This window comes from Phoxinus phoxinus (assembly GCF_949152265.1).
Source record: "Phoxinus phoxinus genome assembly, chromosome: 9".
NCBI lineage: Eukaryota > Metazoa > Chordata > Actinopteri > Cypriniformes > Leuciscidae > Phoxinus > Phoxinus phoxinus.
The window spans coordinates 7,632,117-7,648,704 of NC_136884.1; the positions used below are offsets into that span (position 1 = coordinate 7,632,117).

Consider the following 16,588-nt stretch of genomic DNA (forward strand, 5'->3'; position numbering starts at 1 on the left):
GCCTCAAGCTACCTCCCGCGTACAGGAGGGTCCATTCCGCCTTTCATGTATCCAAAATCAAACCCGTGTTTCATTCTCACATTAATCCGCCTGTCCCGGTTCCTCCTCCACCGCGTCTCGTAGATGGGGAGACCACATATTCGGTTAACCGTATTCTGGACTCTAGGCGGAGGGGACGCGGATTTCAGTACTTGGTGGACTGGGAAGGTTACGGTCCGGAGGAGAGAAGTTGGGTTCCTGCTCGAGACATCCTGGATCACTCCCTTATCGATGATTACAATCGACAGGTAAGGGAGTCTGGGAACGCCAGGAGGCGTTCTTAGGAGGAGGGGTACTGTCACGGTAGACGTTTTCTCTGTTCCTTCTAGTCTCGTGTTTATGTTGTGGTGTGAGCGCGTGGTTGTGTGAGCGCGTGGGTTTGTGGGCGTGAATGTTGACATTACCTGATCCGCTCCAGCTGTTCATCATCATCACTTCACCAGCTGCGGGCAATCTCACCACTCTACATATACTCACTGCTTATCTCCTCTCATTGTCAGATCGTTGTTTGATGTTGTTCGTGTTGGTGTTCCGGTGTCCTGTTCCTGCCTTGTTCCAGCCGTGTTCCTGTCTTCGCGTTACGTGTCTGGATTACCTGTCTTCTCACCGTCACCTCACCATCGCACATCATCACGGATCCTGACCATCTAGTCCCTGCGTCACTGTTCCATCTGTTTGTACTGCCACCCTGTCTTAATAAATATCGCCTGCAACTGCTTTCAGTTTCAGTCTCCAGTGATTATGACACAGAATCTGTTTTTGTGCACATGAGATGAGTAAATGCATTCTTATATTTAGTAGGCTACAATAACCATCATGTTCACATAGGGCACAACACATCGCACATGTTCTCTCAACATGGGGACAGGAGTGGTGTCAATAAATGGTAAAACAAAGAAACCTGTTACCTATTTGAAAAACTAACTCAGGTATTTTGTTGTAAATATAAAAGTAATGCGTTACTTTACTCGTTACTTATGTGTTACTCCTCCTAACACTGTTTATTTAAACACTTACAAATATTTAGACCTAAATTTACTATTTATGATCTTAAAGTATAAAACTTCCATCAATTTTATAAATAAAATAAATTATATAAAACTTTCAAATCAACTAATAAACTATATTTACCTGTTTATTTATGCATATCATACATAAATGAAACAAGAAAGAAAAATATTATTGTTTATTAGTTTGTTTATAGAACTAAGTAGCCTAATCCAAATGGATGGAAATTCGTGCAATTCAAATACATAGGCCTAAAAAAAATTGGAGTCAACAGGTTTTTACAGTAGAATTCTGTTCAAACGACTACTTACAACAGAATTTGCAGACAAAAGTGCCCAGTTCAAATTCAATCCAGAAAAATAATCGATTTTTCCCCCCAGAGAATGAGGCAACTTACTTAAAAGCAATAATAACAGTTATTCAGTCCACGGGCAGCCTTTGAAGATGAACAGCTCGCTGTATTTAATCTCATGAAATGAAGGGGCGGGCTGTAGTTGCATTTCCTCCTCACATCCTGCGCTGACCCTCCGGCTCCGACTGGACACACACGCCTTCGGAGTCCGGAGCAACAAGCCTCGCTTGGGAAAACAACCGCAATCTGCTGTTACGGTAAGTTTAAACACGATGTTTTCTCTTTATGCAATGGAAAGTGACTTTGGTGTTTGTCCCAAACACGGCATAAGAGCAGAATTATATATATATAAAAAAAACGTAGCTACATGACACCACGCAGTTTTGATTTGTTTATGTTCATGAGCGCGCAATGCAACTGCGCGATGCTCTTTGCGGAAAGTATCTATAAAGTCAAAGTCCGGGGGAGGAAAGAAAGAGATTCGTCTGGATTGAATCAACATTGTCCTCTTTTTTTTTCGGGACAACCACCATTGCTTTCATTGTATGTATGTGGGGTGTTGAAGGAGGAGCATAACGTGAATTTTAATTATTTAAATGCTCAGAGGAGTAATGTCATGCGGTATAGTCACATCGCATCCGTGGCTTTTGAATCGACTGGCGTGTCAGTTTGTTGGCGAGGAAACCACCGTGAGAAAAAATAGAGCGAAAGTGAAACGCGGTAGAAATAGAACTAAGAAAGGTTTTAAGCTTCCTTTATAGCCTACCTGGTTTTTAAAAGTCGTTAGTTTTAACGAAAAATACTGCCTTACTTTAATATACTCACTCTAAATGTTGTGTTTAATTGGATACATGTAGGCGTAGTTTTTGGTAAATAACTGTTTACATTTTTTTAAACGTCTATTAGGCTACCACATAAATTACAGTGAATGTCTACATTAGATTCAAGAAGTATATAATCTACAAACCGAAACCTAGAAATAACCCTTTTAAATCTTTCAATAATGAAACTTTTTTTAATGAAATTGTATGGTTTCATTGAGTATAAAAAAATAAAAATAAAAAAAAGAGTAGACCAGGCTTACTTAAAATTCTTGAAACACTTCTTTGAATACTTGTAGTAACCCATAACAACACAGAGCATGCATGTGTCTCAAATCCCAGCCAAAGCACTTGTCTGTCAACAGAGTGGATAAGAGGATAGTTTATCTTTATCAGACAGACCTTCACAATGAGGTGAATAATAAATGCAAATGCAATGAATAAAACATTATTTTCTACTATCATAATTCCAATTTAGTGGTATACTTATGTCTACATTTGGAGTCCATCAGCATCATAAATAATCTGTATTTACTGCTCAATACAGGTAGATAACCCTTTAAGAAAAAGCACTTTAAGTGATTACTTTACTGACACACAGCGAGGGCTTTCTCTATACATTTACATCACGTGATCAGCAAATCAATATGTCCCCACAGTCATTCTGAACAAATTCTTTATGCCTCTGTATCCAAAAGAAATCGATGGGTCCTACAGTGAAAATCTAGGCAAAAAAGCCCATTATAGCAGGGATTTTTTAATAAACTAAAGTCTGCAGTCAAATGTTGTGTTTTGGAACAGAACATGTCAGTCACCTTTCCAATCTGGTGCTGCATTCGGTGTCCTCCGGATTTCTAAAACCAGCCGAATGGGTTGGATTGTGTGTAGTTTTGTTGTGCTTGCCACCATTTCAAACCAAACACCCTCATTTTATCGGCCATACATGGCTGCTGTTTTGACACGCGACGCCTCCACACTAGGGCCTGAGACGGAGCGTGTCGTCTGTCTGTGGCAGAAACCCATGGGCCACAGCTGTTAATTAACATGTCATGGAAAAGAACAGTGTTTGACTGCCATCTTTCCAAAAGCCTGTTTACGCTCCTGCCCACCTCCTCCTCTTTGTCCTTTTGACAAACTGAACATCCACCACTTGATGAGAACTCATTTTGTGTTCCATTGCTTTTCTTCTCTCTTCTCTCCAACAGAAAAGATGGGCAGCATGTATAAGGATGAGCAGGGCGACTGGGTCACCGTGTGTCTCAAATACCTCCTCTTTGTTTTCAACTTCCTGTTCTGGGTGAGTCTGAGATCCACTTTGGTATTTAAAAACCCCTTTGGATAACTATCATGCAACGTGCGAAATGTGCTGTGTTTAACATGAAACATCAACATGTAATCAAAATGTACTTTCTCAATACACATTTCTGGTCTTATCGTGACTTAATGCATAACTTAAACTTAAGTTATGTTATGATTTCATAACTTAAATCTGAGTCTTGTCCCATCATCCCTTCTCTTGTTCTCGTCCCCCTCTCCATTTCCTCTTCCCACCCACTGCCTGAGCTCAACAAGTACAGCGCCCTCTAGGGTTGAATTTCTTTCTTTAAAACATGAGTAAATCTGAATGGAGAAAAATAAACCTGTCTGAAAAAAAGCATCCCTAGGTATAAAGTATTCTTTCATTGAATTGACCTTTTGTAGCCAGGTACTTCTCTGCATTAAATAGATATGTTTTCATAAATCCTGGACGAGAAGTTCAGGAAATGAGTCAGAAACCACACCGTCAACCAGAATGCACAATCCTCTGCATTTATCCACATTGTCCTCAGAAATTCTGTCCTCATTTACTATCCCTAGTGTTGTTCCAAACCTGTATTGCTTTCTTTCTTCTGTAAAACACAAAAAGAGAAATTATGCAATTACAATGCTTTAGAGCTTCAAAAGGGGGAAAAAACACCATAAAAGCATCATAAAAGGGGTCCATACGTACTTCTTTCTGCATCTTACACAATTTCATTATATCACTTTTTGTGCTCCATGGGAAAAAAGAGTCACGTGGGTTTGAAACGACATGGTTGAGTAGGTAATGACTCATTTTCATTTTCGGGTGAACTATTACTTTTTAAAGCATAACCTCTGTAATATATTCAGTACTCTAGTGATTCCTTCAATGCAGAACTTTTGTAAAGACGCAGTTTCTCTCTCAAACACAAAGTCCTCACTGTGTGTGGTATGCAAGCAGCTCAGGGGGCATGAAAGACAATGGGAATCTGGAACATCTGTTGTTTGAGTTCGGCACTGGAGAATGTCAAGGAAAGATCTGGGAGTGTTGAAGGGAAGAGCCTTGTTGGAATTGTTCCTCTGCTTCCGACTTGGATCAATCTGAAAAAGCGGATAGTGTGGATTAGTTTGTATGTGCATAGATTAATGGAGTGTTTACGTTGCACAGCACCACACAGGTGGATAATGAACCTGTGCTGAAATCTCAGGGTAAATTAATGATTATTTGAGTTGGTTAAATAATGTCAAGCCTGTCCAACAACATGAAATAGTTGTTTATCAATTGAAACAGGAGTTTCAGTTTGATATCTATAATTAATTCCATTATGTTCTCACTCCAGCTACTATGACACCATTGTTTGTCCTCAGCCATCTGTCTAATCCTAGAGTTTTCATAATTGTTTGTCTTTAATTTGAAGACTTTTTTTTTTTTGCTGCCATTATTGCATATCCAAGGGGTCACATCATATTTTTTTAAATCTAATTTTTCTCCTTAGTTCCACTTTCCACACTGTTAAAAAACAGTCCAAAAGTTTATTACAAATATTTTAAAAGCCTAATTTTGTTTTGGACGTCTCTTACAAGAGGTTTACATGCATCCAAGGTCCAAAAACATTTGAACTTTCTCACAACATACATTGCAGCAACACCTCTTTTCTCACGGTGTATGAAACATTCGATAAAGGATTCGGTCTCTCTCTCAACCCTCCTTTCCGAGAGCCTACTCTGCTCTGATTGGTCAGATGGCCCAGTCTTTTGTAATTGGTCGACCACTTACAGCGTGTGTAGGAAACCAAACGGCCATTAGGCCTACCATATCTGAATTTCAGCTGAGAGGCTTCATCAGTGTATATACATTGATACGAATAGTAACAATGGCTTGGTAAATTCGAGCCAGAGTCCTCATTGGTAGTGAAAGCAAAGTGGATTTGCTCTCGCACACCTTAAGTTCTTCAGGGAGCTTAGTTTAAAATGCCCATCAGAATGTACTATAACCTTAATAAATGAGTTCAAAATAATAATTAAAGAGGTTAATGACCCCAGAAAGTCATAACCTCAGTTTAATATCTCATCCGAAGGGTTGTCCTTCTTTCAGCATAGTATCAAATCAGTGGTAGCACATCCTGACAGGCTCAATATGCCTTAATAAATTAGTTCAAAATAATAATTAAAGTCGTAGTTAATAACCCCAGAAACTCAGGACTTCCTGTGTCCCAGGTGCCTATAATAAGAATTGATTGGCTACCAGTCCTGTCGACAACACAAACCAAACTCTTCCAGTCCTCAGCTACAACTACAGTGTTTGAGGGCGGGCCAAAGTTTACGTTGTTTGTCGGCAGCCAATGAAGACCATATGCTGGTATTATGCAAATCTGTTATGAACCTATGTAGGTTTTTGCAGAAAGTAAGATTACATTTCAGAATTGGTTCTTTCTTTTGGGAGAAAATAACTTCATTTATCGTGAACTTTGAAACTTTCCAGACCTCACAAACATTATAGAGGCACTTTACATTTTATTTAATTACAATTAAAATGTATTTACAATAATGTTTGAGTTCTAAAAGGTTGATTTTGTTTTATTTGTCCCCTTTGAACTTAGTGTATTAGCAGGAGCACCATGATATCCTGTGATGTGTCATTATCTCTTCCAGATGGGCGGCGGGGTGGTGATGGGTGTTGGGATCTGGACGCTGGTGGATAAAGGAGAGTACCTAAGCCTGCTGGCCTCCAGTACATTCGCCGTGTCCGCCTACATCCTGATCCTGGCCGGGGGGCTGGTGATGGTCACCGGGTTCTTGGGTTGCTGTGCCGTCATACGTGAGCAGAGGAGCTGTCTGTCCACGGTGAGGAGAACAAATGAATGTGAAAGACCACACTGAGAGGTTGTAATTTTGCCAGTTTTGCCAATTTATCCATTGTGCTCCAATCATTAGATGTAATTGCTTTAGATCCCAGTCTTTTTTTTTTGGTCAACTCAGTTATTGTTGCCTGTAAGTTGAGGTGGGCGGCACCAAGTGTCCACAGACAAAGTAGAACAGGCTCCATGGCAGCCGTGACTAATGAGCTGACAGGCATGTGCTTTCTCGCCATTTTAAAAAAAAAGATAGTACCTTTTGTTTGTTGGAGGGAGTGAAAGAGACAAGCAAGGTTGTGACTGCCACTGCAGCAGTGCTATTTATAGCCCACTCTCGCTTCGATGTATGAATCTACGGAGGAGCGCCAACCTCGGTAGGAATTAGTAATGAGGATACTGCCTTTCTGGTCTGATCTGAATGCATTGCATTGCATTTTGGGAAAAAAAAACATATATGCATAAATGTCAACATGCGACAGCTGGCGTAAGGTTAACAGCTGTTCATTTGTTTGAATAACCTTGAATAGGTTCATTTCATTTGCTTCAGTGCTCGTGTTGGTGTTTATATAAATTACATTGGACTTCCCGTCCTTTCTTTCGACCTCTAGAAGAGAAGTGCCGCGTTGATGTGTATATACAGTATGTGAGTTTATTCATCTCTCACACACGTCCACCTTGACAGGCAATTTGTCAATCCGTCTGTGGTTCGGTCTACAGTGTCCTCTGCGCATAATTTGATGTGAACATTTCTGTTCTTTGCTTACATTTAACTCTGCTGATTAGTGATGGAAACTAAAGGTGAACTTCAGTACTCACTTGGCAATTATAATAGAAATCAGTGTATGCACAAAGGCTTGGTGAGTATGAGTTATGTGTAATCTTGAAAACATTGTATTGTTTGTTGGTGGGTTTGATTTTAATTATGCCACGAAAAATATTTCCCTGAAAACATGTTTTGTGGCAGATTTGTGGTTGTTATCACCCACTCGCTCTCCCCCCCACTGTAAACTGTGACAGCTTCTTCGGTTTAGTCATTTATTGTTTTATTTTCCTCTGAGGAAAATGTCACTGTGTCTTTTATTTTCGTTTGTCAGGCAGACGTCTCCACCTCTGCCGGCTCTAAACAAGACATTTCTGGAAAAACAATTTTATTTACTTTATCCTCATGACAGTCCAAATATTGTTATATTTTGAAGCGTTTTGAGTGTTGATGTGCTGTTTCTTTTAGAGAAGCCATTTAAACTGAAAAAAAAGACAAAGGCAAATGAAGATTTTCTGAACCAAATATCTGTAGTTACTGTAAGTTTGTTGCTTCTACAGTAGGTGACATTGTAGCATTTAGTTAAACAAATTCAGGATGGCTTAAATTTATTTATTTGAAAATCTCTCGCATCATTTTGTTTTGATGCTATTATGTTTTTTTTGTTAAGTATGTAATTATTTAATTTGTTTTTACAGTTCCTTTTTCTATGAATTAATGTTTTTTAGTTGTGGAACCACAAACGTCCCCTTGACATTCATGACTTTCTGAAATAATGAGAATAATAGGAATTATGATATTTTGTATGTGCTTCCCATGGATTATTATGACATTAGCATTTTTTTTTATTTGTATAGTATATCTAGAGTGGCAATGACTGGACTTCCTGTTTTCTGATAAATATAATTTTGGTTGCATTAATTGTATTTGTATTCCTGTCTTCTTACAGTACTTCTCCTGTCTGCTTCTGATCTTCATCATTGAGCTGGTGGCTGGTGTTCTGGCTTATGTTTATTACCAGGCGGTGAGTGAAATCTTAGTCAGTATTGTTATAAAACAAAGCTCTAAAGAACTAACTCCCAATTGCGTTTATGATGGATCTAGTATTAGGGCTGTACTCGACAGGCACAGATGAGACATTTGAGTGATGACACTGCCTTCTGCTCACTCTCTTTATTTTTGTTCATTTCTCTCCATTTTTTTCTCTTCTTTCGGTCTCTCTCAGCTGAGTGAAGAGCTGAAGCAGCACTTGAGCAAGACGATGACAGAGAACTATGCCCAACCGGGAAAAGAGAGCATCACTCAGTCTGTGGACAGACTACAGCAGGATGTGAGAAACTCCAAATCCCAGCCTTTTATTTGCTTAGATTAGAGACTAAAGACAAGAGTATGTGGCTTGGGCAAATACATTTTATATTGTATTACATTTGTGCAATTTTTGTGAGATGGTAACAGAATGTGAATGATCCTAATCAAGTAGAAAATTCAGTGCCAGTAGCTTTTTTTAAATTATTTTATTTTTGCTTCTTTTTATTATGTTCATTTTTTTTATTTAACAGTCTTTAGTTTTAACTTATTTAATGTAAAAACAAAAATATAAATATTTTTATTTCTATTTTATTTTATTTTATTTTAATGTAATACGTTTTTTGTAATTACATTTGTTTATTTTGTTGTTATAACATACATACAATTAAATAATTAAACGTATGTAAATGTAATGTTTATTTTATTTTTTTGTTAGAAATAAAACAAAGTTAATATTGTTTTAAATTGTATTATATTCTAGTTTTTTTTTTTTTTTTTTTTAACTGAATGAGCTACACAATATCTGTCCCTAATCGTCATGTAAAATCACTACTATGAACAAAATAGAAATACATTAAATACTTGACCACTTTGTGCACTGATCCTAATTATAAAACAATCCTAACTCCCTCACCTTCACCTTGCAGTTCAAGTGCTGCGGGAGCAACAACTCTTTTGATTGGATGCACAGCGTGTACATCATCATGTCTCCGGAGACGGAGAAAAGGTTGGTCCCTGACAGCTGCTGTAAGACCATCACGCTTCAGTGTGGAAAGAGAGACCACCCCTCCAACATCTACAAGGTGGAGGTGGGTCTGACACTGTTAACATCAAATCATCCTCCACATGACATTTATTCAACATGATCATACGTGTGTTTTCGTCTGTACTTCATTTCCTTTACAAAACACAGAACTCTATTAATGTTCTGTTGTGGCATAGTGGTTTGAGGCCAAGCTGCCACATGCTTAGTTGCTTCCTCATTGTCTGTGGGAACTACAATGCGCCTGTGAACCATATCATCATGAAGTGTTTGATACAGCCCTTGGGAGTAATTTAGTCTACGAAAGCACAGCTGTGAGCAAGACAGGTGCGACTGGTAACATATATGAGCTTGTGAAGTGTGAGGTAACGCTACAGTGAACTGCTGCCAAGCTCTCTGTATGTATTCTTTCATTCTTTGGGAACAGACCTCCGGTGTGATACATAATACACTACTACATTGGTTTTACAGGCCTATCGAGAGCCATTAGTTTCATTCTATATGCGATATGTTGTGGCAGTAATTCACAATAATGTCTTGTAAATCACACAATTAAAAACATCTCCCTTTCACCCATACATCTGTGACTCTTTATCAGTCTGCAAAATTAATCGATTTAACACATGCATGTTGACACTGAAAAGTCAAGCACATGATATGTACATTTATGAACTGAAGTTTATAATGCTGTGGTCTCTCACAGGGCGGCTGTATCACGAAACTGGAGCAGTTCCTGGCGGATCACTTGCTCATCATTGGAGCTGTGGGGATAGGCGTGGCCTGTCTACAGGTAAGCCCCTCCCTCTCCCTCGGGTGGGGTGCGCAATTAAAGGGATAGTTCATACAAAAAGTCAAATTCAACTTACCACACACACATATATACATATATTATATACACTAAAAAATGCTGGGTTGTTTCAACCCAATTTTGGGTAAAATATGGACAAACCCAAACGTTGGGTTAAAAATTTTATGTAAAAATTTAACCCAACGGCTGGGTTTGTCCATATTTTACCCAACATTGGGTTGAAATAACCCAGCATTTTTTAGAGTGTATATATATAATGTGTGTGTATATGTGTGTGTGTCTGTAATACCATTCAAAAGGGTTTGGTATGGTTTTTAATGTTTAATGAAGTCTCTTAAGCTAACCAAGGCTGTATTTATTTGATCAAAAATACAGTAAAAACTGTAATATTTTTGAAATATTATTATTTCCTGAGATGGCATAGCTAAGTTGTCAGCAGCCATTACTCCAGTCTTCAGTGTCATTGTAATATTTTCAATAGCCTCATTTGGGGCTCAAGAAACATCTATTATTATCAAATATATTTGTGGAAATCGTGATACTTTTTGACACCGTAAATTTTTTGGATGAATAGAAAGTTCAAAAGAGCACTATTTATTTGATATAGAAATCTTTTGTAATATTCTAAATGTGTATTTTGATCTTATGAATAAAAAGTCATTTCTTTGTTTCAAAAAAAGAATTTACTGACCACAAATCTTTGACCACAAAACATTTAAAACGTGCATACTTTACAGTGATGTGTGTGTCCAAATACTGTGAAGCATACCTCAGAGAAACAGTAGGAGCAATGGATCATTGAGGTCTTCTGATGTGGTTCAATAACATGAAAGCTTTCATTAAAATAGCTGATGCACTGACCAGAGGGCAATCATTTAATGGACTCTGATTTTGCCCCTCGACCGGTAATGTGCACGGTAGTCACGCGGAGCTCTGCCCGCTGGGTAAAAATAGGTGGAGACCGCATGCGGGCTTGAGAAAATGAAAGAAAGCGAGATAAGAGCTCTCAGCTTTAAGAGAAGATCTCACAGTGAGCGTCTGCATTCACTGCAGGGGTGCAGAGGGCCATTGATCTGTTTCCTTTGAATAAACTCTGTATATAAACACCACTGAAATGTGACTCCAGCTAAGACCTCATATTGATTCTCGGAGCTGGGAGTGATGTATAATGACCATAGATTATGTTTTTAAAAAGTTTATCCCTCTCCTTCTCTTTTTAGTGGGTTGTATATGGCTTTAAAATGTTTTTGTCATTTTTTAATATGTATATGAATCTAAATGTTTGCTGTCGGCATAATATGTGTTAGTTCCCTAACCAGACGTGATAAAATCAATGTCTTTAATGTAATATCGTTAGTTTTGGTTCTAACAAGCCGTTAGAACACTGTTCTTCTAAAAAGCTATTCGTGTGCATTGTGTACTATGCGTAGTGAATAGGATGCAGTCTGTACTGTGTATCGCATATTACGTAGTATACTGGAGGTTAGTCTCACTTAGTAAGTCAAAATTGTTTAATAAATTCCCTAGTTTTAAGTGGATGCCTAAAACTAACCATACGTACTTCATTATGAGCAGCGTTTTCAGCATCAAGGTCTCAGCTGCTGGTCATGTGATCATTTCATCCAGTAAATGTGAAGCTCTGGAGTGATTAGGGGACTAAAAATAAGTCCTGTGTTAAATCTAATGTAATGATTTTACTGCAAAAAGCCTCGAAGTGGCTTGAAGCAGCTCTCTATATAGGGAGCGCTAATTAAATTGATCCTCTTCAATGATCTCTCATTATTACTGTCATTATGGCAGTAAACAGTGCTGCTCCGCAGGGGTCTGGAGCGTTAGAGTTCACTTTCATAACATAACAAATTGTTTGTGTTGAAGAAATACTTTAAACTGTTGCTTGCCGAGCTACAAGCTACTCATCATTTGTAATACTATACAGTAAACTAGTCAAGCTGCTAACAGAAGTTACTTAAAAGCACAATGTACTGAAATCAAGGGGTCAATGTCTTATAAATCAATATCTATCAATGTATAACTATGAGATAATACTATTAATTCTACAATTAGATTATTTATTTAATAATTGAGCTTAATTTTGCAATAATACAACCAATAAAACACATTGAATTATGTAACCGAATTAATAAAATGAATAAAGCAGCATTTAACTTATTATTTTACCTAAGAAATAAACATGGCAGGGTTAAAAAGAATCAGTGCATTGTTTTATCTGAAGCGAACACTGTATTTCAGGGATTTGTAATGTGTGTCTTAAATTACAGCGTGTCTTGGGTTTGTTTGTCTTTCTCTCTCTGTCTCTTTCTTTTTGTCTCTATTTGTGTGTGTGTTTGTGTGTGTGTGTGTGTGTGTGTGTGTCCTGTAGTTGATAGGAGCAGTGCTGACTGCCTGCTTTATATATCTGCTTTATAAAGAAGAGGAAGAGGACTTTTCTGACGTTTGATTGGCTAGTGCCAATATTTGACTCCTGAACCGCTATGCGATGAGAAGGTCGGCGGTTTGAGTTTATGCTGTGTGTGTGTGTGTGTGCGCGCATGTGGATGTGCCTTGTTCCTGTCACCTCATGTCCACCTCATGCTTTCTGTATGACTTATGTGTATGTGTTTGGCATGTCACCAGCACTCTTAAACCACACATGCTGAATGCTGCATGGCAAAAAGGAGCAAAACTAATGGCACTGAATAACATTTTATGTTAATCATTTGTATTTTGAAATCATTTTTATTTTGAAGACATTCAGTTACAAATGCGTTTTTGTGAATCAGCAACTTTCACCTTGGACTGTGCAGACCTGATATAACCTTGTACCTGAAACCTGCTGTGAGACTCCCAGTGTGTCCGATCTATTTCAGACTTTTCTCTTCCTGTCTATTGTATCTCTCCCCGCGGACTCAGACTGGTGGATAGGAGAAGTTTCAAAGTGTCAACATATCTGCTCAGAAAAAAGACTGTCTTTCCCTTGGTTTTTTTGTATAGGTCTGCTGATTGTATAGAAGTCTCATCTCACAGTTTGTTGCCTGTCGTCCCTTTCTCCGGTGCAGTTAATCCCACTTTCATCCGGCTTTATTTTCCTCTAGAGTAGCATTAGAAGTGCTGGCAGAGAGCAGTAATGCTGCTTCTCACTCAGTGCTTTATGACATGGAGGAGGGATGCATGAAAGACCAAACTTGTTCAAGCTGAAAATGAAAAATGGACACAAAGGAAGGTATTTTGTAGATTTTCTAAGCTGCTCTTTTCCACACATTAATGCTGTTAAAATCCAAAAATTACAAGAGGCATAAAAGCACCATAAAATAGTCTATACATTTTGTTCACTATATTCTACATTTGCTAATGACAGCATTTGCTTAAAGATTTTAAAGACATATTTACACTATTGTTCAAAAGTTTGGGGCCAGATAGATTTATTTCTGTAACATTTAAATTTTTATTCAGCAAGGATGCTTACATTGATCGAAAGTAACAGTAAAGTAATTTACATAGTTACAAAAGATTTCTAATTCAAATAAACGCGGTTCTTTAAAACTTTTAAAACAAATCAGCCTATTAAAATTTCTGAAGGATCATGTGACACTGAAGACTGGAGTAATGATGCTGAAAATTCTGCTTTTTCATTGCAAGAATAAATTACAAATGATAATATATTAAACATTCAATTTTGTCCCCAATATAATAAACATTCATTAAATTTTGTCCCCGTTGACATCAAACATTGGTTCTTTTGTCAATGATTTAAACACTTTTTTTTAATTGCCCCCAAGCACAAATAAAAGTCCCTAATCGTTTTGAATAGAAAAAAGAGCAGCTTTGACATTCTGTGAAATATCTTCAAAAGACTCTTAAAATTTGTATATGGCTTTGGGATTAGGTTAAGTAAATTACATACTTTTTAAGCGTTTAAATGTAGGTTTTAAATATAAAAGGTGAAAACTGATATTACTAAATCTTAACTTTGGTATATTTGAGTCATTTTTGGTTATAAACTAACATTTAAATGTACCCCATTATTAGTCTATAAACTACCACACATTGACACCAACATTAGAGTTCCCAGAGGTTGATTTGAAACCTCAAAAAACACTCATAAACCAGACTCACAAACCATGTGCCATGAATGCTCATTTACCCTACAATTAACTCCACATTAACCAATTTAAAGTTTATGGTTTTTCCTATAAAAGTAGAACATTATTAAGGGAAGGAAAAACTTGAGTTGAGCTGCACTTCCAGCTCTGGTTTATTTCTGTGTTTGTGGGTAGGATGAGGCTCCATCATTTTTGTAGAAATAATCGCCCACCACGAGCCCTCCCAGGACCTGGCTTCCGATTTGTCTTCGGATTTGCTTTTTCCATAGAGATAGAAAAAGAAAAAAAAGAAGCCTGGCTAGATGTTGAAACGCTATATATTTTTAGATTATCTTTTGTAACTTGCAGACTGAGTTCATAGAATTGCAGCCTTATATTTTTATCTCCTAAAGATGCTGTTTTTCCCAGGATCACAACAGCTAGACGAGCAAACTTTACAACAAGGAATGCTCCGTCTCCCAGAACTCACCTGTGTGAATCTCAAATGTGAGAATGAATGTGTATGCTCTCTTCATTATGAGAGTTACCGCTGTTCTGATTCTGCCTACACACTGTAGCCTCCGTACAAACACGTGCACATACACACACTCCCACACATGCTAATTGACCCAATTACAACAACACTGCTACCGGCTGCCGTACACCTCTGTTTCCATAGTAACTGTACACCTCTTCCTTCAAACCTTTTATAAAGAGAGCTTCAACAATTGACACAAGGCCACTTGTTGCTTGAATCAACAAAAAAAAATTAAATAAAATATCGAACATCTATTATTGGTGGGGCTCTTTTTATGAAATGTACTGCTGCTTAATGCCTGCCAGTATCTCATTCTGTTCCAATTATTTTGAGCGTTTGACCAGGCAGATGTCCACCAGACTGAGGGACATCTTAACTAGGACCCATCATCTTTTTAATGTTTCTTTGATCTCTTATTTATGTCTGTGTGTGTTTCAGATATGTGGAATGGTGTTCACCTGTTGCCTGCACAGGCGAATTAAACTGGACCCGTACTGATGCTTGGAGACGTATATATGCCTTTCCTGACGCTCCAACACACACATACACGGCCTTACTACTGTGCCCATTTCAAACTGCATGACCAAATGCATTTACATCAACGTGAGGGCTTTATTATCTTTCATTTGCCACATTTTAGACAAATGTCGCTATTGTTGTTGCCTCCTTATGATCCTAACAGTTTTAAAAAGATTGCACTGTGGTCATTTAGATGTCAAGGAGGCAGTTAGAAATTACATTTTTCACTTTAATAAATTATAATATCATATATCAAAATATTTTTTTATGAACCACATATTTGTTTTGATTTGCTCATATTAAATGTATGTAATGTGCTGCTAGAACTCGAACAGGTGTGGGAACCTGCGTACGGGCACAAAAATACACTGGACCAACATCAAAAATGGGTTGAAGAACATTTATTATTATATTTTCCTAAAAATATATATGTAGCTTGTGGATAGCGCACTGTTTAGCAAGTTTCAGGTAGTGTTGGTATTCATATTCTGGGGGGGAAATGGCGTCATGTCCTAAAACAGAGAGGAAAGCATGTCTGTTGTTTTTATATCATGTTTACATGCCAAACAGGAAGCAAGTGTCTTATTTTTAAATCTGTGGATCTGTTCTTTAGTTGTTCCTGAATTGTATATCAGTTTGCAAATTCTAAACCATTTAATGCAAATCCTGCCAATTGTTTTACACTACATGTTAGATGGCTATCATTTTAAAAAAATGAAGGAGCTTTTTGAACCTTAGTAATATCCCTCGGTAGATTGATTGGCTGAATATTATGCTTACTGGATTTTACTTTCATTGAATTGATGAAGTCCCAGAATGAGCACTATTCCATCATTGCATTGCAATACAAATCACGGCTGCAAAATCTTAATGTAGTTGCCACAGCAACGTCGGCCTTTTCGAATTTCAATGTCATTTGGGGGGGAAAAAAGGTTTGGAAAAAAGAAAAGGATTTAATATAACATTCTTGTTTTCTGTTGTACTGATTACCATATGTAATAAAATTGCTTTATGCTAATGACAGATTATGCACATGTTAAAATGTTGGTAAAAACATTGTGCAAATTAGCAATCTCATCAGAGCTGCAAGAAAGTCTGTAGACTGAGATTTAAAATGTGCATTTAACCATCCCATTAGTTGAGATAATATATTTAATCTTTCATGTGTTTGTAGATTGAATATATTCATAATGTTATATCACCATTTGCTTTGATAACATTGGGTTCACTTCATAAATTCTTTGTCTTAAGACTATTGCATCCTTTTGTGGGCAGTAGAGCTTTATCTGAAACGGCTGTATGTTTATTGAATGTTTTTTTTTAAATGTACTTCTAATAAACGTATTTTGTTGACATGTTCTTGTTGACTGCTTGTACTGACATACTTTAGCCAGTAGATGGAGACAAACACAAGTGGATAAGCTTTCTTCAAGGACAAGAACTCGGCTTCAACTTTA

General features: G+C 37.5%; 2 protein-coding genes across 4 annotated transcripts in view; one reads left to right on the forward strand and one right to left on the reverse strand.

Annotated features, from left to right (window-relative positions):
• prmt8b (protein arginine methyltransferase 8b) overlaps window positions 1-1,609 on the reverse strand; it is an 18,362-nt gene extending 16,753 nt beyond the window's left edge. Inside the window, exon 1 of one of the 2 annotated variants that reach the window (XM_079622196.1) lies at window positions 1,445-1,484. The gene's annotated coding sequence lies outside the window, so the exon portion shown is untranslated. Of the gene's footprint in view, window positions 1-1,444 lie in introns of both variants that reach the window. The other variant, XM_079622193.1, reaches the window with a different exon arrangement.
• Window positions 1,482-16,484, forward strand: tspan11 (tetraspanin 11). 2 transcript variants are annotated; one of them, XM_079622199.1, is made up of 9 exons: window positions 1,581-1,656; window positions 3,426-3,517; window positions 6,154-6,345; window positions 8,066-8,140; window positions 8,342-8,446; window positions 9,072-9,233; window positions 9,891-9,977; window positions 12,376-12,500; window positions 15,051-16,484. In XM_079622199.1, exons 2-8 carry the CDS (start codon window positions 3,431-3,433, stop codon window positions 12,451-12,453), a joined length of 786 nt encoding a protein of 261 aa, XP_079478325.1. In that variant the 5' UTR covers window positions 1,581-1,656; window positions 3,426-3,430; the 3' UTR covers window positions 12,454-12,500; window positions 15,051-16,484. The 2 variants fall into 2 exon arrangements, with proteins under 2 accessions (XP_079478326.1, XP_079478325.1); XM_079622200.1 differs by lacking the exon at window positions 12,376-12,500 and having other exon boundaries at window positions 1,482-1,656.
• Window positions 16,485-16,588: the final 104 nt, after the last annotated feature.